Source organism: Bos indicus, chromosome 15, assembly GCF_029378745.1.
Source record: "Bos indicus isolate NIAB-ARS_2022 breed Sahiwal x Tharparkar chromosome 15, NIAB-ARS_B.indTharparkar_mat_pri_1.0, whole genome shotgun sequence".
Lineage (NCBI taxonomy): Eukaryota > Metazoa > Chordata > Mammalia > Artiodactyla > Bovidae > Bos > Bos indicus.
The window spans coordinates 52,717,555-52,740,982 of NC_091774.1; the positions used below are offsets into that span (position 1 = coordinate 52,717,555).

General features: G+C 55.0%; 1 protein-coding gene across 7 annotated transcripts in view; it reads right to left on the minus strand.

Annotated features, from left to right (window-relative positions):
• ARAP1 (ArfGAP with RhoGAP domain, ankyrin repeat and PH domain 1) overlaps positions 1 to 23,428 on the minus strand; it is a 61,764-nt gene that overhangs the window by 17,112 nt on the left and 21,224 nt on the right. For 6 of the 7 annotated variants that reach the window (XM_070767598.1, XM_019975361.2, XM_019975360.2 and 3 more), the window contains 12 exons: positions 22,577 to 23,128; positions 9,250 to 9,419; positions 8,587 to 8,654; positions 7,884 to 8,014; positions 7,590 to 7,745; positions 6,996 to 7,065; positions 6,585 to 6,705; positions 5,966 to 6,168; positions 5,394 to 5,503; positions 2,845 to 3,044; positions 2,224 to 2,309; positions 848 to 1,030 (listed from right to left, as the gene is read on the minus strand). In XM_070767598.1, the coding sequence (XP_070623699.1) occupies positions 848 to 1,030; positions 2,224 to 2,309; positions 2,845 to 3,044; positions 5,394 to 5,503; positions 5,966 to 6,168; positions 6,585 to 6,705; positions 6,996 to 7,065; positions 7,590 to 7,745; positions 7,884 to 8,014; positions 8,587 to 8,654; positions 9,250 to 9,419; positions 22,577 to 23,085 (2,007 nt within the window). In that variant the 5' untranslated portion in view covers positions 23,086 to 23,128. Of the gene's footprint in view, positions 1 to 847; positions 1,031 to 2,223; positions 2,310 to 2,844; positions 3,045 to 5,393; positions 5,504 to 5,965; positions 6,169 to 6,584; positions 6,706 to 6,995; positions 7,066 to 7,589; positions 7,746 to 7,883; positions 8,015 to 8,586; positions 8,655 to 9,249; positions 9,420 to 17,731; positions 18,228 to 22,576; positions 23,129 to 23,428 lie in introns of those variants that run through there. The other variant, XM_019975362.2, reaches the window with a different exon arrangement.

Sequence of the window (23,428 nt, forward strand, 5' to 3'; positions counted from 1 at the left end):
TTCTAGCCATCCAGGCCTCACCCTGCCGACAGCCCCCTGGGACCGTCAGCCACCAGGCCTGTTCTCTAGAGGATCTCAAGCTCCCTCTGCCTTGAGGAAGGGCAGGGGGGGTGCTTTGTAGCGCATTCCTCCCACATTTGAATTCCTCACCGCCTGCCCATCCCTCCCAACCAATGGGAGTTGCCGCCCCTCCTGGCTGGCGGCTAGACTGGGCTGGGCTGGGGGCTGAATGCCTGGGTTCCTGGGAGGTGGAGGCCTGGCTCCCACTGGGCTTCTAACCGGACTCAGCCTGACTGGGTGGGGCTACTTGGGGGAAGGGCTGAAGGTTGACCAGAGGTCACAAGTGGCACCCCCCTGCTTCAGAGGCGGTTACCTCCCACTCAGGCCAAGCCAGACCAGGGACAGGGCTTGGCTCCCGGTCTGCTGGAGCTTGGGGGCCCATGAGGGGCCTCATCTTGAGTGGGGTGTGGATGGGGGGGCGGGTTGGAGCAGCCAGCTGTTTTTCATGAGCCTGACAGGAAATAGCATCCCCATCAAGTTCACTCCTTTTGGCAGGATTCAGAAGGAGCAGGATGGGGTGCGGAGACAGAGGAATCGGGGGGAGGGAGGCAGACAGATGCTGAGGACGTGGCCTTGGCCCAAGGGTCAGGCCTGGCTCCTCCTTGCTTTGGCCCAACTGTCCCTGTGGCTTAGGCAGTGTCCTTCTGCTGTCTGGGCGTCAGTTTCCCTACAGGACCGCTCCTCACTCTGAGCTAGTGGGAAAGCTGGGCTGAGACAGAGTGAGGAATGATGGGGGCATGAGTAACGCGGGTGGTTTCAGGGGGCCTCACGGGCCCAGTGCCCTGACCTTGTCCAGCTCCTCCTGGTTGCCAAAGAGTGGGTGGTAACGGCGGTACTTGCCCTCGCGGTATTTGGCTTCGAGGTGGCACCGCCGGGCACTGGGGCTGCTGTTGGGCTGCAGGGCCTCACTGGGGGGCACGTTGGCTGCCCAGAAGTGGTTCCCGGCAGCATTGCCCAGCTGTAAGAAGAGCTGTGGGTGCAGGAAAGAGGTCAGAAGGGCAACGTACAGCTGGGGCCCATGCCTAGCAAAGCCTTGGTTTTGAGGTTGTTAAGTGAGGGGCTGGAAGAGCCAGGCCATCCGCCCACTCTCCCATCAGGGAAGCTGAGGGGACAGCCTGGCCTGCTGGTGGCCCTGGGTGCTCCCTCACTAACGCTGGGCCTGAGCCCAGCCCCTCAGCTCAGTTATGGGACCAGAGACAGACAGTCTAACAGGTGGAGGCCCAGGTTGGGTGCCTGGTTGGGTGCCTTGCTATCTCCCCACCTAGTCCCACATCTGGAACTCTGCATTCCTAAGACTATCACAGCTGGTGGGGGCCTAGCCTGTCAGCCAACTGGGTGGACAGGGATTATGGAAACATCTCCTGTCCCTGACATTCCTCTCTGGGCTCAGAGGAAGAGGGGTAAGGGCAGATTTCGCAGGGCTCCGACACTCAGGGTATGCATTCTTTCACTGTGCTCATCGCTTGTGCCACAGCTATTTCCTGGGGCCCCCAGCTTGCCTGCTTGCCAGGTGCTGCGTGGGGTGCTGGAGTCAGAGCAGAGAACAAAGCAGAAGCAGTCCCAGCCACTGACTCACATTGTGATTCCGGGAAAGTCATTTTCTCTCCCTGTGTCTCAGTATCCTCTGTAAACTGGGGTTCTAACCCTAAGTCACAGGGGATATGACACCCAAACTGCTCTGGAGTCTGCAGCTTGGCTGGGGCAGTAAGGAGGGTGGTGTGTGGTCGGGCCCTGGCCCAGCCTCCTTTTGCAGGTTTTCCCCTGTGACTATCATACATATCAGTACCTGGCAACCCCAAGCACACAGGCACAAATGTACATGTGTGAGTATCACCCAAAAGGACAGACTCAGACCCACTGGCACACGTGAGTAGAGATAAAATGAAGTAAATATTTTAGGCTTTGCAAGATAGTCTCTGTGACATATTCTTTTTCTTCTTCTTCTTCTTTTTTAGCAACCTTTAAAATTGTAAAAACATTCTTAGCTCACCAACCAGTTTGCTAACTTTGCCAAAAATCAACTTGCTCCAAACTCCACCTACTAGATGATCCCAAAGGTCTCTTTAGCTCCAAGGCACTGGGGCTGGTGAGGTGGGGAGAAATGGGTGGGAGACCCAGGCAACAGCCAAGGGGGGCAGACCCCAAACACAGCTGGCTCCCCACCTCGATGAGTGTTTCCGTCCACACCTTCCTGTCCATCTTCAGGCTCCGCACCTTGGAGATACCAGCGCCCAGGCCACGGTGCTCTCCTGCAGCAGAAGGCCAGACACATGGTCATCGGGGGGCCCTCTGCTTTACAGGAGCAGCCCCCTTCCCCCACCACACCTCAGGGCTCATGGGGGCAGTCAGGGAGAGGCCTTGGGCAGGACCCCAGGGCTAGGCCTGCAGTTCGCACACAGTTCCATCCCCCTGTGGATGAAAACACTAGCTTCCGCCTCTGCCTGCAAAGCCCTGCCTGACCTAGCCTACTTCCGCTCCTCTGATGTGACTGGGGTGCTGGATTCCAACAGGCCTGGGCTCAAATCCAGACTCACTTACTTGCCAGGGGACCCTGAAGAAGCCCTTTTCCTTTTCTGTGCCTCAGAGTCCCCATGGTACATGAGAAGTTGAATCCCTGCCATGCAGGTTAATCATGGTGGGAAAGGCTCTACACATAAGCGCCACTTCATCAATGATGCTCTCTGACACTGCCTTCACTCCAGCCCCTCCAGCCAGACAGACCACCCGCCTTCTGGACACCCCAGCCCTGTCTTGCCCTGGCCTGGCACCCTGCTCGCTTCATACCTGCACAGCGCTTACAGATGACAACACAGAGATTGATGGAGGCCCAGTCAGGCTGGGCAGCCCCACAGTCAGCACAGAACCTGTTGGGGGCCATGGCCCAGATGCGCTCGGCCACCTCCGAGGTGGACAGGGCCTCGGCGATGGCTCCCTGCATGGCCTCCAGCCACTGCTCCTTCTCCAGCTCCGATTCGGCTGAGAAGCTGGGGACACAGGAGTGGGGTGGGGGACTGGTTGGGAAAGGGGCCCAGCGAGATTGGGGGCAGCCTGAGGGGGCACAGCATGAAGTGGTGGTAACCATGCATTGAGAGCTGACAGTCAGAAGAGGGAGGTGCCCAGGGCCCCTGGGGAGGATAGGCATGGACAGCAACAGGGACCCCACAACCTCGGCCCCACCCAGGGAGTAGAAAGTGATGCTGGGAAGAAATGGGGCCTAAGACCTGACAGATGAGAGGGGTGGTGAGGTGAAGAGGTGGAAAGGTGTTCAAGACAGAGGGAACAGCACGTGCAAAGGGACATGAGGGTACACAGGGCATTCCAGTGGGCGTACTGGCAGAAAAGAAGCTGACAGAGCGGGCTGCAGAGGAGGTCAAAGTGCACCCGGAGGACAACACAGAAGCAGCAGCAGGTTTCAGGGGGTACAGAGATCTTTTCCCTCTGCTCCTTCCCTATTGCCACCAAGTCTCACGTGTGCACTCAAGATTCAGCTCACCCGTAACCCACTGCCATGGCCAAGGCAGGTACTGCTGCTGGAGATGGAATAGATGCCAACACGTCAACACGAGAGGTGTGAAGACCACCCTCATCCATTAAATCCTAGTGTACTGAATCTGCAAAATGCCAAGGCTTTAGCCAAGTGCTAAGCCCATCTCTGTGTACTTACATCTGACTGTGAGCCCACGTGTGTCAGGCTGGTGGAGGCCCTTGGTGCTGAATACCAAATCAACTGAATTAAAGTTCATGACAACAAGGAACTAGAGAAATGGGCAAGGCTCTGTAAAACTGACAGGAAAGGAAAACTCCAGAGGAAGTGTCCACTAGTCACGTGGCGGTTAAGGAGGATGGCAAAGAATCTCTGGCCACAGATGTCAACCAAAGATGACTACGAATGTAAGAAATGAACAAATGCAAACTTGGCTTTCAAAAAAGAAAAAGAACCCTCTGGTGGTCACAGATAGACAGCCAAAGGGTGAGGAAGCAGGAGCCAGGCCAGAAGGCCCACAGGCCTAGGGCCTGCAGGAGAGGGGCCACACAGAGGTGAAACGTGATGGAAGGAAGGGAGGGGTGATGACAGGTCTGCCCAGCAGTGAGCAGGAGAGGCAGGGTCCCCGTGGGTGGAGACGGGGGCCAGGGAGGAGCAGTGAGCTGAGGAGGGACTAAGCGGGGAATGTCCACAGAACTATTAGACATGCAGATCTAGAGTTCAGGAGAAAGAGCCACCGGAGGCAGCGAAGATCTGACTAAGGACAAAAAAGACAACGTGGAGGGATGGTGATGCTGTGTCAATAATGGCTTTACAGAGACGGCCGTGATCCTGCTCACAGAGAAGGAAACTGAGGCACAGAGTGGTCACATGATGTGTCCAGGTCACACAGTGACCCAGTGATGGGCCCAGGATATTATACTGATTGTGTCCCCTGAAGTTCAGAGGTTGAAGCCTCAAACCCCAGTGTGACTGCATCTGGAAATAGGGCCACTAAGGGAGGTAATTAAGGTTAAGTGACGTTGTAAGAGCAGGGCTCTGAGCCGACAAGACTGGCTACTTTATAAAGAGAGGAAGAGACACCAGACATCCCTCTCTCTATGTGCACAGAGGAAAGGCCTTTGAGGACCCAGGGAGGAGGAGGAAGCCACCTATAAGCCAGGAAGAGAGGCCTCGCCAGAAACTAACCCTGACAGCATCTTGACCTTGGACTTCCAGCCTCCAGAACTGTGAGAAAATGAACCTGTTGTTTAAGATCTGGGGTTTGTGGTATTCTATCACGGCAGCTGAGCTGACTGATACAAAGCATTTGAATCCAGGCAAGGCACAGAACCTCAGAGGAGGTGACTGAAGGTCTGTGAGTGGGCAATTTTCTCCAGGGAGAGGATGGAGAACAGAGACAGATCACTGATGGGCAGCTGAGATCAGAGGAAACCAAGCTGGTAGAGTCTTGGAGGCTCAGGGAGCAGCACACAGGATGGGCACGAGACAGGGAATGAGGAGCAGCCTTGGATCTCAAGCCACTGTCAGTGACAGACAAGCACCTGTGAGGGGAGCAGGGCAGGCTGCTGGGGACAGCAGGGTGAGTGGGCGGCGCAGAAGTCCATACACGAGCAGTGTGGCAGGGAAGGGGAGACAGTGATGGACTGGGGGCGGGGGGGTGGATGTGAGACTTCTTGGAAGGGATCAGAGCAGGTCAGCAAGGGAAGGGCAAGGCCCAGCAAGGTGCGCAGGGCTGGGAAGAGAGGGGAGAAAAGGAACCCAGAAGCACGGGCAGCTTCCTCCACATGCAAGAAGAACATACGATCAGGGAGTGAGGATGCAGGTGAGCAAGGGGTGGGAGGCTCACCTGAAGATGCGGTAGGGGGTGGTGAGGTCGAAGCTCCGCCGGTCGGCCGCTTCCTTCACGTTGCCCACACTCATGTCAATGAAGGTGATGCCGATGCCCAGGCGGTACTCCTGGTAGTAGGTGGGAAAGGGTGAGGGCAAGGCTGGGGGGTGGGGCGCAAGACCCAGGGACAGGGGAGAGAGGAAGGGGAAGTGGGACTTTAGGGACCAGAAAGTGCCCAGGAAGGAGGTAAGGGAGGGCTCAGGAATCTGGGCATGAGTAAACAGACCTTGATCAGAGGCCATGTTGCAATAAATAGGCAGTACAAGAGCCAGGGTGGTGATGGGAGGGTAACGCTCAGGGACCAGGTGGGAGAAGGGGTCAGAACAAGCGGCAGGATGAGGCGGCAGGCAAAGGGCTGAGTCAGGAGAAGAGGGAAAGGGCAAGGGGAGAGCTGAGGACCAAGTAGGTGGGCCTGAGGGACCAGGGCGGAGGGCTGTGGCTGAAGGACCGGGTGGGTGAAAGGCGCGACTAAGGGACTTGGTGGGCAGGGGACAAGGGAAAGGTTCAGCAGCCTGGCAGACCAGTCACACCTCCAGATTCTTGTAAAGCTCAACTTTGTCCCCGACCACGGCCACATAGAGTTTATTCTTGAAGCCACGTAGCTCCAGGCTGCCAGCATGGTCATGGGGCTCTGAGCCTTGAACACCCAATGGGTAAGCACTAGACACGCGGGCCCGGGCACGCTGCTCAGCCACCGCCTGCTGCAGGGCCTGCATCCACTCCTTCCGCTCCGCTGCGGGCAAAAGGAAGCCTGAGCTCACACAGGCAGGGGTTTCCTCGGGGTTCCCCACTCCAAGCTCCTCAGGCAACACAACTGCCAGAAAGCCCACCCAGACCAGCCCTCCTGTCTCTGTTCATCTCCAAGTTCTCTGATGTGGACCAGCTCAGGCTCCGATCCCAGCTGTGCCACTGAGGGTGGGCAAGGCCCTTGGCCTCTCCGAGCCTGTATCCCCTGAAATGGGGATGTGTGGTGCTGAGGACTCAGTGGTGTCTCAAGCACAAAGCTGGTCAGAGAGGGCCCTCCCCTCCTCTACTTCACAGAGGGTTGACTCCTCTCTGGGTCTGATATGGGGGGAGCAGATGTTCCCTGGTTCTCCTCCCCAACTTCTCAGGCCAAACTGCCAGTCTTCTCTCCACCCCACTCCCTACCATCACTCTCTGCCCGGAAGGCAAAGGTCCGGTTGTTCGTGATCACTTCGAACTTTTGGTCCCCAATGGCAGCCACTCTGGAGATGCAGGCCACGGGGACAAAGCGCTTTGAGTAGGCATCCTAGGGGAGAGAGAGGAGCCAGACTGGGGGGGTGAGGACCACAGAGGCCCAGCCCCTCTGTGACCCCCTCAACCTCTGCTGAAATGAAGGTAGCAGTCCCATCTCCCACAGGTGGTCAGTGACAGTCGCTATACCAACCCGGGCCAAGGCCACGGCTGGTCAATGGGCCAGGAGAACACAGTCCATGGAGTCGGAGTAGAGCTCTGGTGAGGACTCATCTAGGCAGGGACTCTGGTAGGTATCATGGTTCAGGCTGGAGCAGGGTCACGTCAGGGACTAACAGGCCTCACCTTGTTACTATCAAAGTATCGCAGGTGATTGGCATCCAGTCTCACCCATCGCTTCTGATAGATGTAAGATCTGGAGAGGGAGACACAGAACAACAACAGAGCAAAGGACTGGGAATTAGGGAGCAGTTCCAAGATCACCCTAGCCCCCTGTGGCAGTCACATACAAAGTTAGAAACAGCCAGATCGAAGGCAGGAAGGATCCCAAATGATCATGGAGAAGAAAATGGACTTTACCTATAGCAAGAGTGAATGAAATCGGACTCAAGTAGGACTTCTCGGAGTTTTTCTTGTTTTGTTTTTGGCCATGCCATGCAGCCTGGGGGATTCTTAAGTTCCCTGACCATGGATTGAACCTGTCCCCACTGCTTTAGGAGCACAGAGTTTTGCCCACTGGACCACCAGGAAAAGGACTTCCCAGTTTTAAGGGTAATAATACATGAATCTGGTGGGGATGATAGGCAGTTACAGTCTACCTAGAGGGAGACCTGCTCAAATAACCTTGTCCCTTCTGGTTTTCCGACCCGTGATACTAAATATACTAGACTAAGCCCATCCCATGCAGAGCACCAGCACGACCCAACAGGCCTCACTCACCCCTGCGGGGGGTTCTTGTCCAGCCAGCCAGCCTTGATGACCAGTGGGGTGGGTGTGGGGCCCACGGGCAGCCCGTCCATGGGGTGCGGGGGAAGCTCAGGGGTCAGGAGGCTGCTGGGCAAAGATGAGCTCAGGCTGCTGGTGTGCCAGTCACCACTGTGGGGAGAAGAGAGGGGATGAGGGGGCCAGAGTGGGGACTCCCACAGGGCTGGGGCGGAGATGGAGAGAACAGGCTGGGCGTGGGGAAGGAGGGTGGCGAGTTGGGAGAACAACCCTAGAGGAGTGGACACTTACTTGGGGACACGCTCGTAGGCATAGTCATCCTCATCTTCATCCCCTTGGTCATCTCCAGACAGGTCCTCCCCCTCGCTCAGCAGACTGGCCACACGCACGGCCCGTGGGACTTGACTCGCAGGGGGCTCCTCCTGCCCCCCAGACCCACTCAGTGTCACGCTCTCCTTCAAGCCCGAGATCACACCACCAAGGGCTGCCACACCCCCCTCTTGTCCAGGCCCAGTGCCCACACAACTCGGCACTTCTGTTTCCTCACCCACCTCTCCTCCCCAGCCCCCGGCAGACTACCCAGGGACCCAAGGAGATGGGGTCACATAGACAGAGAAAACCAGTGCAGGCAGAGGCCCAGGTCAGAGACAAAGACAAAAAGATAAAGAGATAAAGACATGGATGGAAAGTTAAGACACTCAAGAGAGACAGGGACACAGAAAGTGAAACAGACAAACACAGGGACAGATACCCCAAAAGAGAGGGAAAGAGGGGGTCACACAGCCATCCAAGATGTAGCTTAAGACTAGATCAGGAGCCACAAACCAGAGTCCCCAGTCCCTTGCACAGCTGGACAGAGAAGAGGAAGGGAACTCTCCAGGGAGTCGGCTGCCCACTCTCTATCAGGTGGTCCCCAGGGTCGGAAAGGCAGCGGGTGGCCCACCCTCCATGCTGACAGGCAGACAGCCTAAACCCTAACCACCGCCTGCCCTACCTTCTTGGTCATCACGGCAGCTGGGGCCCTCGGCCCCTCCTCTGGGACCTCATCGTAGTCAGAGTCATCTGGGGAGGTAGACGGGTGGGAGAGACTCAGAGGCAAGGAAACCAGGCCTCCCCCAGCCCATGAGTGACCCCTGCCCCGACTCTGGCTTGGCTTTCAAAACAAGATACAAGGGACAGGAAGTGCTATTTATACTCTCGAGGCTTCACAGGACAGAATTAGGGGGTTGCCGAAGGAGAGGCCAGGCCGCCACAGGGAGGTCTAACTAGGCAGTAAGCTCGGGGGTCAGGGCAGGGACTCTCCTAAAAAGGTTAAAAAAAAAAAACAACACAAAACCAAGAATCGAGACTCAAGAAAAGTGGACAAGCCAAGGAAAAGCAAACTGCCCATGACCATGGAAAATAGTCCTAGACTTTAAACCATGAGTAACTCAAGAAGTCTGCCATCTGTCCCCACCTAACAGCCAGTCGGTTAGAGAGCTGGGTGCTGTCTCCATTCAGAGGCTGAAGGGAAGGATGCTTACCTGTCCAGGGCCACACAGCGGGTCAGTGGCAGGGCCCAGGACAAAGGGGAGTGTGATCCTTGCATCCTTATAGACTCTTCAGCCCTGAACCCAGGCTACCCGCCCCAAGTCCCATGCTGCATTACAGCACTTACCAAACTCCGGGGGCAGGCGGTGGGGCTTCGGAGGGACCTCTGGGGGGCTGCAAGGTGCAGACAGGGGCTGAGGAGGCCCCCTGGGGAAAGTGGCCAGGGGCTCCGCAGGCTCCAGTTGGGGAGGGGGCGGTGATGGTGGTGATAGTACCTCCTCTTCCTTGGAGGGAAGGCTGGGAACAGACCAAAAGTTGGGCATCAACCTCAGTGTGGCTGAGTCACTGAGTCAGCAACACTGCAACAGGGCCAGGACTAAAACTCATCGAGCCCCAAGCTCCCCTGAGCTGCGGCACAACTCATTCATTCCACACACTCAGAGATAAGCCTGCCTTGCCTCACTCTCCTGCCCAAACCCTCCAGGCTCCCCAAAGCAGGTGCCTTCCTTGGCTTCATGAGCTAGCCCTGCACTGCTGGGCAGGGTCAACTGGCCCCGAAGTGCTAACCTTTAGCCACACGTACCTACTGGGTCTCCACTCTAAAAGAGGGCTGAAGACTAGAAGGGGGTGGGAGGCAGTTTGCTTCCCAGCCTAGGGAATCAGGGAAGGTTGGACCTGAGCTTTTATGAAGAAGGCGTTTGTCTGAGAATGGACGAGACAAGACTGAAATGGGCATCGAGGCCAAGGGCACAGACCAGAGCCTCAGAAACCAAGTCCTGAGGCAACAAGTCGTGGATCTCTGGCTCACGACCACCTTCTTTCTTGTCTTGGATATTCATCGTCCTCTAGGTCCCTCAGATCCCTCAAACTCATCTGAACCCACCACACTCCCTGCTTCTTATCTCTGCTACCCCTGCCCCAGGAAGCCCTCCAGACTCCAAGACCTGGGCTCCCAAAGCCACTAGGCTCCTGTCTGTCTGTCTGTCTCAGCACAGATCACACTGCTCCCTGCAGGCTGAGTGTCTCCAAAGGGCTTCAGCATCAGAGACATGGGTTTGAGCCTTGCCTCGGTCTCAGTTCCTGTGTGCCCTGAGGCAAGCACCTAGCTTTTCTGAGCCTCAGTTTCTTCTCTGGTGAACTGAGGACTACCAAACCATTGTGGCAGAGACCACCAGCCGGATCAGTTGCCTGAGCCCTGGAAGCCTGGCACCAACTGCCATCTCTGCCAGCGTCCAGCAGGGGCTGAGAAGGAGCACCCGAGCAGTGGGCCACTTTCCCCACCGCTGACCTCAGCCTCTCTACTGCCCAGTGTCCCTGGCAGTGGCTGAGAGTGTGTGACCACCAAGAAAGCAAGGAAGGGCTGGGCATGAACACAATGTCAGGCCTTGGCTCCTGCTCTTGCTTCCTCCAGGAATACCTTGCTCCCTGGTCTCTGATCAGAGATCTCAGTTCAGTTCAGTTGCTCAGTCATGTCCAACTCTTTGAGACCCCATGGACTGCAGCATGCCAGGCCTCCCTATCCAACACCAACTCCCAGAGTTTACTCAAACTCATGTCCATTGAGTCGGTGATGCCATCCAACCATCTCATCCTCTGTCATCCCCTTCTCCTCCTGCCTTCAATCTTTCCCAGCATCAGGGTCTTTTCAAATGAGTCAGTTCTTCGCATCAGGTGGACAAAGTACTGGAGTTTCAGCTTTAGCATCAGTTCTTCCAATGAATATTCAGGACTAATTTCCTTTAGGATGGACTGGTTTGATCTCCTTTCAGTCCAAGGGGCAGTCCAAGGGGCTCTCAAGAGTCTTATTCAACACCACAGTTCAAAAGCATCAATTCTTCGGCGCTCAGCTTTCTTTATAGTTCAACTCTCACATCCACACATGACTACTGGAAAAACCACAGCTTTGACTAGACGGACCTTTGTTGGCAAAGTAATGTCTCTGCTTTTTAACATGCTGTCTAGGTTGGTCATAACTTTTCTTCCAAGGAGTGTCTTTTTAATTTCATGGCTGTAGTCACCATCTGCAGTGATTTTGGAGCCCCCAAAAATAAAGGCTATCACTGTTTCCCCATCTATTTGCCATGAAGTGATGGGACCAGATGCCATGATCTTTGTTTCCTGAATGTTGAGTTTTAAGCCAACTTTTTCACTCTCCTCTTTCACTTTCATCAAGAGGCTCTTTAGTTCTTCTTTGCTTTCTGCTATAAGGGTGGTGTCATCTGCACATGAGGTTACTGATATTTCTCCCAGCAATCTTGATTCCAGCTTGTGCTTCTTCCAGCCCAGTGTTTCTCATGATGCACTCTACATATAAGTTAAATAAGCAGGGTGACAATATACAGCTTGATGTACTCCTTTACCAATTTGGAACCAGTCTGTTCTTCCATGTCTAATTCTAACTGTTGCTTCCTGACCTGCATACAGATTTCTCAGGAGGCAGGTCAGGTGGTCTGGTTTTCCCATCTCTTTAAGAATCTTCCACAGTTTGTTGTGATCCACACAGTCAAAGGCTTTGGCATAGTCAACAAAGCAGAAACAGATGTTTTTCTGGACCTCTCTTGCTTTTTCGATGATCCAACAGATGTTGGCAATTTGATCTCTGGTTCCTCTGCCTTCTCGAAAACCAGCTTGAACATCTGGACGTTCACGGTTCACGTACTGTTGAAGCCTGGCCTGGAGGATTTTGAGCATTATTTTACTAACAATTGAGATGAGTGCAATTGTGCGGTAGTTTGAACATTCTTTGGCATTGCCTTTCTTTGGGATTGGAACGAAAGCTGACCTTTTCCAGTCCTGTGGCCATTGCTAACTTTTCCAAATTTGCTGGCATATTGAGTGCAGCAGTTTCACAACATCATCTTTTAAGATTTGAAGTAGCTCAACTGGAATCCCATCACCTCCGCTAGCTTTGTTCGTAGTGATGCTTCCTAAGGCCCATTTGACTTTGCATTCCAGGATGTATGGCTCCAGGTAAGTGATCATACCATCGTGATTATCTGGGTGGTGAAGACATTTTTTGTACAGTTCTTCTGTGTATTCTTGCCACCTCTTCTTAATATCTTCTTCTGTTAGGTCCATATCATTTCTGTCCTTTATTGTGCCCATCTTTGCATGAAATGTTCCCTTGGTATCTCTAATTTTTGAAGAGATCTCTAGTCTTTCCCATTGTATTGTTTTCCTCTATTTCTTTGCACTGAGATCTACTCATCCTTTAACTTCTCACTCAATGCCCCTTTTCTCAAAGTCTTTCCTGACCCCTCCTTCCTGCTCCCCTAGGCCCTGCGCATGTTATCCTCTGTGATGAGCTTTTAGGTGAATTATTCCAAGTAACCCGATTTGTAGTAACGCCTTCCTTTGTGCCAGGTACTGTGCTAGCATCTAAGCCAGACCTGAACTCTGATGCCAGAGTCTGGATGCTTCTTAGGACGCGCAGTGGCTACTTCTACATCACCCTGAACCCTATCGTCTTCTTCTCCGTAGGTAAAGAATGGACAAAACTCTTTCTCCCTAGAAACCTGGTAAAGGTGGTATGTCAGCCACGCTCCCAGGGGACACTATCTTTGGCAAGAGTGGCTTGAGTGCCGAACTGCACCTGGACTGGGAGAAACTCTAAGTGATCTCTTGATCTGGGGGAGAAGCTGAAGCTCTGGGCTTCCCAGAGTGTGGTGGCTTGTTACTGGGCACAGCCTGTGCAAAGGACCTGAAGCCACACTTGCTAGGTTGCTAGAAGACATATTGGCTCCTTGGAGCAAGAGGTCTCCAAGCCAGGGTGGCTCCCACACTTGTCCACTGTGAGTCTCATCCCCCACCCCCAAGCTGCCCCCTGGAAGACCACAGAGAATGGCTCCCAGACAGCTGTGTGGACGGCGGCAGTGACTGCCAGGAAGACCCTCCAGCAGAGGTAGACCCACTGCTGTCCTGGTGGCCAGGTCTTCCCTCTCTATGCTTCTCAGAGAATCTGATGCCAAGTGGGCCTAGGCTAGGAGTTTAGCTGGACCTGTGAAGACTCCCCCTACAATGAGCACTGTACTAGGCTGTCTCCCCCGTGTGACCGTGAATCTCTTTAGGGCAAGGGCAGCCTTGATCTTGACTCTTTATCCCCACAGCCCACCTAGTACAGGGCCTGGCTGAGATAGCAACAAGAGCACGTTGGATGGGCGGGTGGGTGGATAGGCAGGTGGACAGGTTGGCCAATAGGGTCAAGAGGGAAGCAAATAAAAGGCAGGCCCGAGGGCATGGGCAGACGATCACACACAGTCTCCCAGACTCTACTAAGAAGGGGCCCTTGGAGGCCTGGCCTGTGATCAGCTGAGAGCAGAGCTCTTAGACGTTGGGTCAGGATCAATCAGACGTGCTCAGAGCAGGGGGGACAGCCTCTGCCCTTCCAATGCCAAGCAGGGCTATGTCGGCCTGGCTCCCTGCCTCCCCCAGGAATGAGAGCCAGCACTGAGGCAAAGCTGATGGCAACAGAGCATCCTCAGAACCCAGGCAGCATCAGCCCTCTCATCTCTGGCCTCTAGTCCTTCCCCACCACCATCCTGATCACCTGTGAGGGACCTGCCCTTCCTGAGGCCGGCTCCCCAGAATGTGGCTTCCTTAAGAGAAGTGCCATACCCTCCTTCTTCACTACTGTGTGCCCAGCACTCAGCAGATTAATAAATGAAGACCTGGATTACTTAATTCTTATTAAGTATGTGTGTGTATGTATATTTTCCCAGGAGCTTTAAGTGGATTCATTCATTTACTCATCACAAGGGTTCCCTAAGGCAGGGCTTCTTGCTATCCCCACTTTACAGATGAGGAAACTGAGACACAGAGACAGGAAGTAATTTGTTCTTGGTCCCACAGCTAGGATGTTCACCCAGGAAGTACAGCACCACAGTGGCAAACTCAACCACCAGGAGCAAACGAGGCCACAGCCGGGATCCCAGGGCTTCTCTGAGATCTGCCTCCTCACACTGGCTACAACTCAGGATCCAGACAGCTCTGAGTTGATGTTCCATCCAAAAGGAAATGTGATCACATTTCTGATGGCCCTGTTACCATAGTGATAAGGGAGAGAAGAACAGATGCTAAGGGCTCCTTTCCCAGCAAAGTGTTTGTAGGAAAAGGGTTGTATGCCAAGAAAGCGGAGCAAGGGGACCCCATGGGCCTCCCAATCTCATTCTAGACATCTCTTCCAGGAAGCCTCCTAGCTGATCCCCCTCTCTGCCTGCCACGGGGGACCAGGGCCATGCTGAGTCAGGGCCAAGCCCAGGAAAGGAGAAGTGGCATCCGGAAGGCACAGATGTTGGAAATTCCGGGGGACGGGGCAGTGCCCACAGAGTGACCGAAAACCAGCGAGTCCTGACCACTCAGTGCCTGTACAGCTTAGAGCAGCCCCAGCTCCAATCTGTAGCTGAAGCCCATCTGGGATGCTGCCACTGACCTCTGACCCTACAAGACCAGAAGATCAGTCCCAGGCCTGGGCATGGACTCAGCAGCCCTGCCTCCAAGCCTCTGCTCACACCACTTCTTCCTGCCTACATCTCCCGGCCCTCTCCCTACATCTCAGCTTGTGGAAAACCTGTCTGTACCTCCGAACATGGCTCAATAGGCCTCCTCTGGGCAGCCTCCGAGACTCCCACGCAGAGCTGCTCTCCTCCTGCCCCTCATTCCTGGCCCCTCTGCTCCTTCAGCCCCTTTCTTCTCTATCCAAGTGGCATAAGGACCTATCTGCTCTCCACATTATGCCCAGAGCAAGGCTAGGCACTCTAGGGCAGGGGCCACCCCAGCCTGGGCCCTTAGCCTAAGGAGATTTGTTTTACTGGGTTACAGCAAATATACACAGCCAACCTTACATATCTATGGGTTAGGGGACATGTGAGGCTCCCAAGACAGAATGGGTAAGAACAGAGGAGTAGGGTGACCATGTAATTAATCATATAAACGATAACATTTCCAAGAGTTAAAAGAGGCACTTTTTTTTTTTTGCAGCATGTGGGATCTTAGTTCCCTGACCAGAGATCAAACCTGTGCCCCCTGCATTGTGGACAAGTGTAGAATCTCACCCACTTGACCACCAGGAAGTCCCCAAAGAGGCACTATTAATAACTATGTCAGGGCACAGGTGCAAGTGGGCCTATCCTGGACGAAACAAGACACGTGGTCACATGTGGTAGGTAAGAGGCAGAGCTTGGCAGCCAGGCAGCCCTGGGCCTCCAATCCAGCTAAACCACTCATTGGTCTGTGTCCTTACAAAGCATATCACTTCACCTCTAAGCCTCACGTTCCCCTCTGATCTGCTTCCTGGCTTGCTGACAACCAGTAGAGAGCCATGGTCACAAGTTATTAACACAATTTTCTCACCCTGGCTGTGGCTGGGTGAGGCCACAGGGCCACCCTGCAGGAGGCCCCAGCTGCACAGGCTGAACCAGGAACCTGCTTCATGGCCCCTCCTCCAGGGTGGCCCTGGATCTCAGTCACCCCACAGGCAGATGGGCCGGCATGCAGGACGGGGCAGTTTGAATATCTCAGGCTGGCCTGGAGCTCATCCCTCACCCACACTCCAGCCATCCTGAGCTGAGCTGCTTTCCATAAATGCGGACTTGCAGGCTTTTGTCCACACTGTTCCTTCCACCAGGAACACAGCTCCCTGCCCGGCCACCTCCTACTTTTCCTTCCAAAGGTGCAAGTCATACATCCTTCCCCTCCTCTTTGTGCCTCCCTTCGTACCCCTGGCTGGGTTGGGGTCTCCTTGAGGCTTCTCTAGCCTTCAGACTTCTGAGCACTCATATAGTTTTATCTGTCATTGTCTGCTTCACTGTGCTGACCTCGGAGGACCAAGGACCCAGGTCTACACCCAGTCCTGAGTCAGGACCTTCTCCCTAAAGGGTCACACAGGCCTTGGAGGGACCCAGCCCAAACCAGCCCCTGGACTTGCACCAGCAGCGCCAAGAGGTAGGGTCAGACCACGGTTTGGACACGTCGGCCTCCTCTCCTGACCTCCTCTACCCACGAGGGCAGACTTTCCCAACTGCCCACTTCCTCATCCTCCTCGGGGCCCAGGCCTTAGCCCTATGCTTTTTTCTGCCTCCAAGGCTGCCCTTGTCCTTCCTTCTCCATCATGAGGCCCAAAGCTCAGCTCCTCTAGCACTTTCCGGGTTCTGTTCTATTTACTTCTGCCCAAGCCACAGCGGAGAAAGTCCTTCCCAGGGTGTCACTCCTTAGATGTGATGTCTGCTGGACGCCTCTCAGCTTTTGCATAAGCTGTGAGTCCTCTCAGGCCAAGCCCTCTCCATGCCACAGCATCACCCAACACAGAGGGGGTTTTGGTGACTGCGTTTTGAGTGAATGAATGACCATCACCCCACTCACATACGGACTACTGGAGGTCAGCAGCTCTCCATCCCTCCATAGAGCAGTGCCCAACTGACCTGGCACCCACCTTTAAAACCAAGGTTTCACCCAGCTCTTTGCACATCTCCTTGGCACAATATAACTACCACTGGCTAAGTATCCCCTTTGTGCCAGGCATTCTCCTGGAAGTCTTTTTTTTTTTTCATTTAATCCTCATGATGACCCAAATCATCAACTCTGTGCTCAAGACACGCCTCCTCCTTCAGGAAGTCCACCCAACTGCTCCCTCCTCTAAGCTCACAGTTGGGCACCCTGCTGTCGTGGGCAGCAAAGGGCTGAGGCCTAGGTCTCCCATAGCAGCTCTTCACACCTCCCAGGCCTGACCCAGTGCTGGCTTGTGAAGGCAGTGGGGGGAGGAAGTTCACCCTTCAGAGAGTGCACGACTGTACTAGCCCCTCTCCCCCATCCCTGGGCTGGCCTGGCCAGAGGAGAAGGTGCAGGTGTTTGCTGGGCCCTGTGGAAAGATGAGCCGAGGGTGCAGGGGTGGGCCAGGCACACAGACAGAATCTGCTTAGAGGAATCTCTTTGCCCCTAGTGGCCCAAGTACAGGGTTACTGAGTTCATTGGGGGTTACAGCAACTGGGGAGATCCCCCCAGTAACAAAGGCACACCCACCACACCAGCAGGCCTGGAAGAAGGGGTAGGAAGACATCAACTAAGGGTCAGCCCTTGGCAGGTTTCCCTATTGCCTGGAAGGGGAGAGGGCAAGAGGGCTTGGATAGGCGAGCTTCCAGAGCTACAACACCCTTGAACTTAACCCTGAGATAAGTCACCTAAGCCTCCAAAGGGAATTCTCAGCGGGGTGCAAGGAGCCAGAAGTGAGATCAGTACCAGATCGCTTTAGGGCAGAGACCCCACAGAGAAGCAGTCCATGCAGCCCAGAAGACAGGCCCCGGAGGCTACCAACAAACCCAGGAGAGACACTTAGGGGGAGATGGAGATGTGGAAAGCCCAGGGCAGAAGCGGGGAAGAGAGAGGGAAGAAAAGGAAAGAAAGGGCAGGAGAAAAACAGAAAATATAGAGAAAGTGAAAGAAGAGAGGGAAGTCTGAGAGTAAAAAAGGGAGGGGGAGGAGAGCAGCACAGAAAACCTAACCTGTGGAGAGGTGACAGACAGACAGACAGTCTGGGATTCCTGCCCTCCCAGGCCCATAGGAGGAGACTGCCCCCTTCCCTCAGCCGACAGCCCAGCCCACGGCGGCCCCTTGCTCACCCTCAGACGCCCTCTGGATCCAGGGCCCAAGAGCTCCCGTGGTTCCGGCCAGCTGGGCCCAGTGTGCGCCGTGTACCTAACTGTTCAGCCTGTGTCCGACCCGGGCTGGTCTTGCAGACAGCCTGGCCCCACTCCCTGGGTGTGCCTGAGGCCACGTCTGGTTCCAGGTATGGCTCGGCTCTGCACTCCCGTGATTTGTGTCGGAGTGTTTGTGATCACTTGTCTGAGTGTGTGTTTCTGTGTGTAACTGTGAGTCTGTCTGGAAGAGTGAGTGTGTGTACGTGTACGTGCATGTCTGTGTCTGAATCCAGCTTTGGTCTCCTCTAGCTTCCTGCTCTCCGCCTCCCTCCGCCCCCTGCAGCCCTGGCCAACGCACACACTTCCTGAAAACACGACTGAGACAGAGAAAAGTCACCCAGAATCCCCTGGGGCAGACACTTCCTTTCCGCCCCCAGGCTGGCTCTCCCCTCTAGGCTGAAGTGGGTGGACAAACTACCCCAGTGACATGGAGCAGGGCCTTCCAGAGTGGATATTCTGGCTGGCCCCTCCCCACTCACACAAGAAGGCCCAGAGAAGCTAGGAAAGAGGCTCTCTGAAGAGAGCAAGTTCTGCCCTAGCAACAAGTGATCAGTCTTCAAGAAGCCCAGGGATTGGCTGGGCTGCAGAGGGTCGAGGGCACAGGTGGGAGGCCTTGCGAGGTGATTCCAACTGGCTGCTGCCCATTCTGGGCAAATCCTCCCTCTTCTCCAGGTTTCTCCAGACATCCAGGTATCGAAGTAGAACACAGAGGCCCAGAGCAGGCTACGGGAGGCTCTGCAGAGTGACCCTGGGTCAGAAATGACCTCTCTGCCACGCTCAGGGAAGCGGGCCCAGAGGGTTCACATCTATGACACTTGAAGCTGAGTAGACAGTCCCAGGCCAACAGGCAGGGTTTGAACACTGCCTTCTCCTGTGCTGGGTTGTGTGACTTTGAACAAGTTTCTCAGTGTCTCTGGACTTGTCAGTTACCTATTACAGGCTTAAGTGATGGTGGGGGTACAGACCCTTTGGGGGTGAAATAGAGTCCTCCTAGGCCAGGCAAACAGCGAACCTGCTTCTGAGAGTTCTGACCCAGCTGGGGCAGAGGGGAAGAGACCCCATCCTCGCTCATTTTCTGCCTGCCTCCCCTAAAGGTCTCTCCCTTTCCAAGATGCCTGGGGTGACAGAGGTCAGGCAGTGGGAAGGGATTTGGGGTATTCTGTAACCCTACTGTCTAACCCTAACCCTAACCCTAACCCTACTGTCCAGGGTCCAGTGTGTGTGGAGGGCACTCACAGGGTGCTGAGTCAGCATGGGCAGCACACAAGTTCAGTGCCTGGTGGTACAGAAGCTCATGCAGGTCTCATCTATTTACTCACACAACAAACACTTTCTGAGTGCCTGTCAGGCAGCTGGCATTGTTTCAATGTTGGGGACGCGGCAGTAAACGAAACTGACAAGGACCTGAGCCCTAATGAAGCTGACATTCTAGGCGGCTTGGCCTCTTGGAAGCACATGCAAACACAGCACAAGTACACACTGGCTCACACCTGACCGTACACAAAAAACAACTCACCACCCACAACACACACACTCACAAATGCACTCATGTTCTTGGAGCCCCCAAAGTACAGAACACTTGGGCACATGTCTGTGTACACACAGGCCTTGATAAATTTGTACACACACTATAGCACGTAACCACTGAAATCGTATAAATCCCCACCTGTGTATAATTATTACACATTTCCTCCCTTAGAACATATGCGGATGCAGAAATACACAGACATGCTACTACCCTGCTAGACGCACACCTACAGGCGCACACAAACTGGCCCGCCATGCCCTCACATGGAGTTACTCCGTCCTAAGTACACACACGCACACACAGTAATCAATCACAAATTCCACTGGGGAGCCCAGTGATGGACCGGAGCCAGGGAAAAACGCTCCCTCAGCCACCACATGATCTGGTGTAAGAGGCCCTACGATTGAGAGAGTAAGACCTACGTCACTAGAGGGTGCAAGCAAGGACAGGAAGGCCAGGGCAGGAAGTGGGGACTCCTGCAACGGAGGCAGGGGCCGGCCAGGCTGGGCCGTCTTCCACTGTGTAGCACAGAGCCTGGGGTCACAGGGTTGTGAGGGGACGGGGAAGCCAGTCAGGGTCCAAAACCTGCCCAGCCTTTACCTGTTACCCACACGTGGCCCAGCCTTTGTCTGTTACCCACACGTGAGGCTCTCTCTGCCCTTAGAGTTTTTCTATCTCTGGACTGTAAAGACTTTGTACACCCTGGAAGCCCAGGAGGCTAGGACTGCAGATGCCCACAATTCCAAGTGTCAAAGACCCCAGGATACAGAAGCCAGGCTTGGCAGCACACCTGCCACTCTACTGCAAGGAACAGCCCCACATTGCAAGGAATAATTGCCTACGAAGTCTCTCAGCCTGGAATGAATTTTGGGTTCTCTAGCTACAAGGGGCCAGATTCCTGACCATGGGAATCTGGCTTCTCACAGAGGTTGGCTAAGTTCAGAACGAGGATCTGAGAGCGCGGTCTGGCACCCTAGGGCAAAGACAGGACCCTTGCTCTACCCAGAAAGTCTCCTGAATTCAGGAGGGCCATGGAGAGCCAAGGAGGATACCTGATGGGGAAAAAGGCCCAGAGGAGCAGCTTTCCCTAGTCAGAATCACGCAGCCAGCTGGACCTGCTCAGGTACCTCGTCTTCTAAGCAGGAACCCAGGCGTACACTTCTTGGCTAGCGTTTTTGCCTCCTCAGCCCTCATGAACGTTCTATGGACAGGGCCCTGCCTCCTGCCCTTGTTCACCTATTCCCAAGCCTCAGAGACAGGTGTGCATGCACACACATCTCATTCTAAAGATGGAGTTAAATAAAAATTACTTCTGCATGCAGGAGGGTGGCCACTAGAGGGTGCAGTGGCGCCAGCAAACTCCAATCTGGTCTCCAAGCCAAGCTCCTGCGGCTGCTGCTGCTAAGTCACTTCAGTCGTGTCAGACTCTGTGCGACCCCATAGACAGCAGCCCGTCCCTGGGATTCTCTGGGCAAGAACACTGGAGTGGGTTGCCATTTCCTTCTCCAATGCATGAAAGTGGAAAGTGAAAAGTGAAAGTGAAGTCGCTCAGTCGTATCCGACTCGTAGCGACCCCATGGACTGCAGCCTACCAGGCTCCTCCGTCCATGGGATTTTCCAGGCAAGAGTACTGGAGTGGGGTGCCATTGCCTTCTCCGAGCCAAGCTCCTAGGGGGAATCCCATTACTGCTCCCAGTGTGTGAACCTATGAAAGGCACAATAAACTCTTTTTGTGCTCTTATCAATCAAACCTCAAAACACCACAGCCCTGGCTTGGCCTCAGAAGGCCCTTTAATGCCCCTCTCCTCTAAGGGGGAAAACCTCCCAGGTCCTCCCCACAGGGGCTCCCTCGGCATGTACTAGGCATGGATCCAGCCAGTGCTCCCCTCTCTTCTCTGACCCTTAGTTTCTCTACTTGAAATAGGACACAAATGCCCCAGAGGACCTGAGCAGGGATCGAACAAGGTTATGTAAGTTAAGCACCAAGCACAGTGCCCAACAATAACAGAGACCAGGGGATCTCTCTCTGCACGTCTGTTCCTCCTCCAAGAAGCCTTCCCAGATTAGGCTGACTTGGCCCAAGTGCTACAATAAAGCCCCATTATACCCTTCATTACATACACAGCCACACCTGAGGATCTCCCCTAAGCTGGGCACCCCAGCAAGTTGCAGGAAGGGAGGGCATTTGTAAAGGAGGTTAAATGCAATGTCCACAGAAGTAGGCGGAAACTCAGGAAAACAAGAAGGGGACTTCCCTGGTGGCCCAGTGATTTAGACTCCATGCTCCCAATGCAGAAATCATGGGTTCAGTCCCTGGTCAGGGAACTAAGATCTCACATGCCACATGCAGCGGTGCCCCCACCCCCCAAAATAAAAACATACTGAAAAAGAAAGAAAGGAAACAGGAGTACCAGGAGCTAGGAGGGGGGAAAATGGTTCTGGGGAGGAGAGAGGGTGAGCAGGATGTGGCCTGAGAACTGACATTTGGCAGGAGCCATGTGAAAGGGGAAGACAGGAGCCCCAGCACCAAGCCCTGGGCCGTTGCTGCGACCTCCAGGACAAGTTCTTCATTCCAGACTCCCCATTTCCTCCACATGTTACCTCCCAACTGCAGATATAGGTGCCAGTTTCCCAGTATCTAATACTCGCCAAGCCCCAAATGAACCCAACCTCCTCCCAAACTCCCCTCTGTGCTCAGATCACAGATCAAGGACGGACCATCAAGATGGAAACCTGGATGCCATGTGCTTCCTCGTGCCCTCTCTGCTCATGCCCGGCCCAGCCCCAAGCCCTGTCCACCCTGGGGCCAAGCTCTCACTCCAGTCTGCCCACTCCTCTCCAGTCTCATGTGTACAGCCTTAGTGGGGGCCTCACAGGTGGCCCTGTGCCTCTCACTGGTCTCCCAGCCTCCTCCACCAACGTTACCAGCAGCCAGGGTCATTCTTTCGTACTCAGCAATTGATTGCTCTGCTGAAAACTCTCCCGGCTCCCCACCTGGCCTTCACGGCATGTCCCACCAGTGCCATCCACAAGTCTCACCATCACTCACACTGCATTGTCTGTTCAGAGCCACGAGGACTGCACTTCCCACCTCTGAGCTTTGCGCATGTTGTTCCTGCCACCAAGGTGCCTTTCTTACCCCAGTGTCAAAGGCCACAACCTTCCCTCCTGCTCCCTCCCCATAGTGACCCTCTAGATCCTCTGCCCATGTCCCTCCCACCCTGCACGCATCCACTCACCTCACCAGTGGGCGGGGGTGCCCAGTGCGGGGGGGCACGGGCGGAAGGCTGAGCTCTGTCAAATGCCGCTTGGCGGGCAGTGGGGGCACCACAGGGTCTGGGGCCACTGTGGACGGGGCGGAGAAGCAGGTGGGCGGAAGGCAGCTCTTCCGGGGCGGGATGGGTGGGGCGGTGGGCAGCCCCTCGTCCTCTCCAGCCGCAGGCAGTGGCTCCGGGGGAGTGGTGGGCGTGGGTGGTGAGCGGAAGACATGACGCTTCATGGGCACGGGCCGTGGGGCCAGGCGGGGTGCAGGGGCTGGGGGTGTGTGGGCACGGAGCAGGCCAGCCAGGATGCGACGGCGGTGGCCAGGGAGCACCATGCCCATGTCTACCAGGCGGGTGTCGCTGAGGCCTTGGCAGTCTGTGGCCCACACCAGGCCGTGCTGCTCGAAGAGCCTCGTGTACTGCTCCAGGTGCAGCGCTCGCAGCCACTCAGCCACTGAGAGCGCCCCGTCCCCGGCCTCCGCCATGGTTCCTACCAGCAGAGGCCAGCCAGCAGGGCTCTGTCCAGACCTGGAATAGACACACCGGGCACAGGTCAGAGGCAAGCTGTCCAGGTACAGGTCTCCAATCAACAATTCTCTGTGGCTTTTCCATACCATGGGCTAAGCTCTGTGTTTGAGCTTTCTCCCCTGCATCCCACATGCCAGGCAAGGTGAGGTACTGCCTGGACTCTGAACACACAGGCTTCTCCTAATGCCTGAAACCTTCCACCTCCTCCCCCAGCCCACCTCTGTGGCCTCCTAGCATCCAGCTCCTCCAGGAAGTCCTCCAGGACCTTCAGAGTTGGTGCTGTCTTAATCCCCATCCACG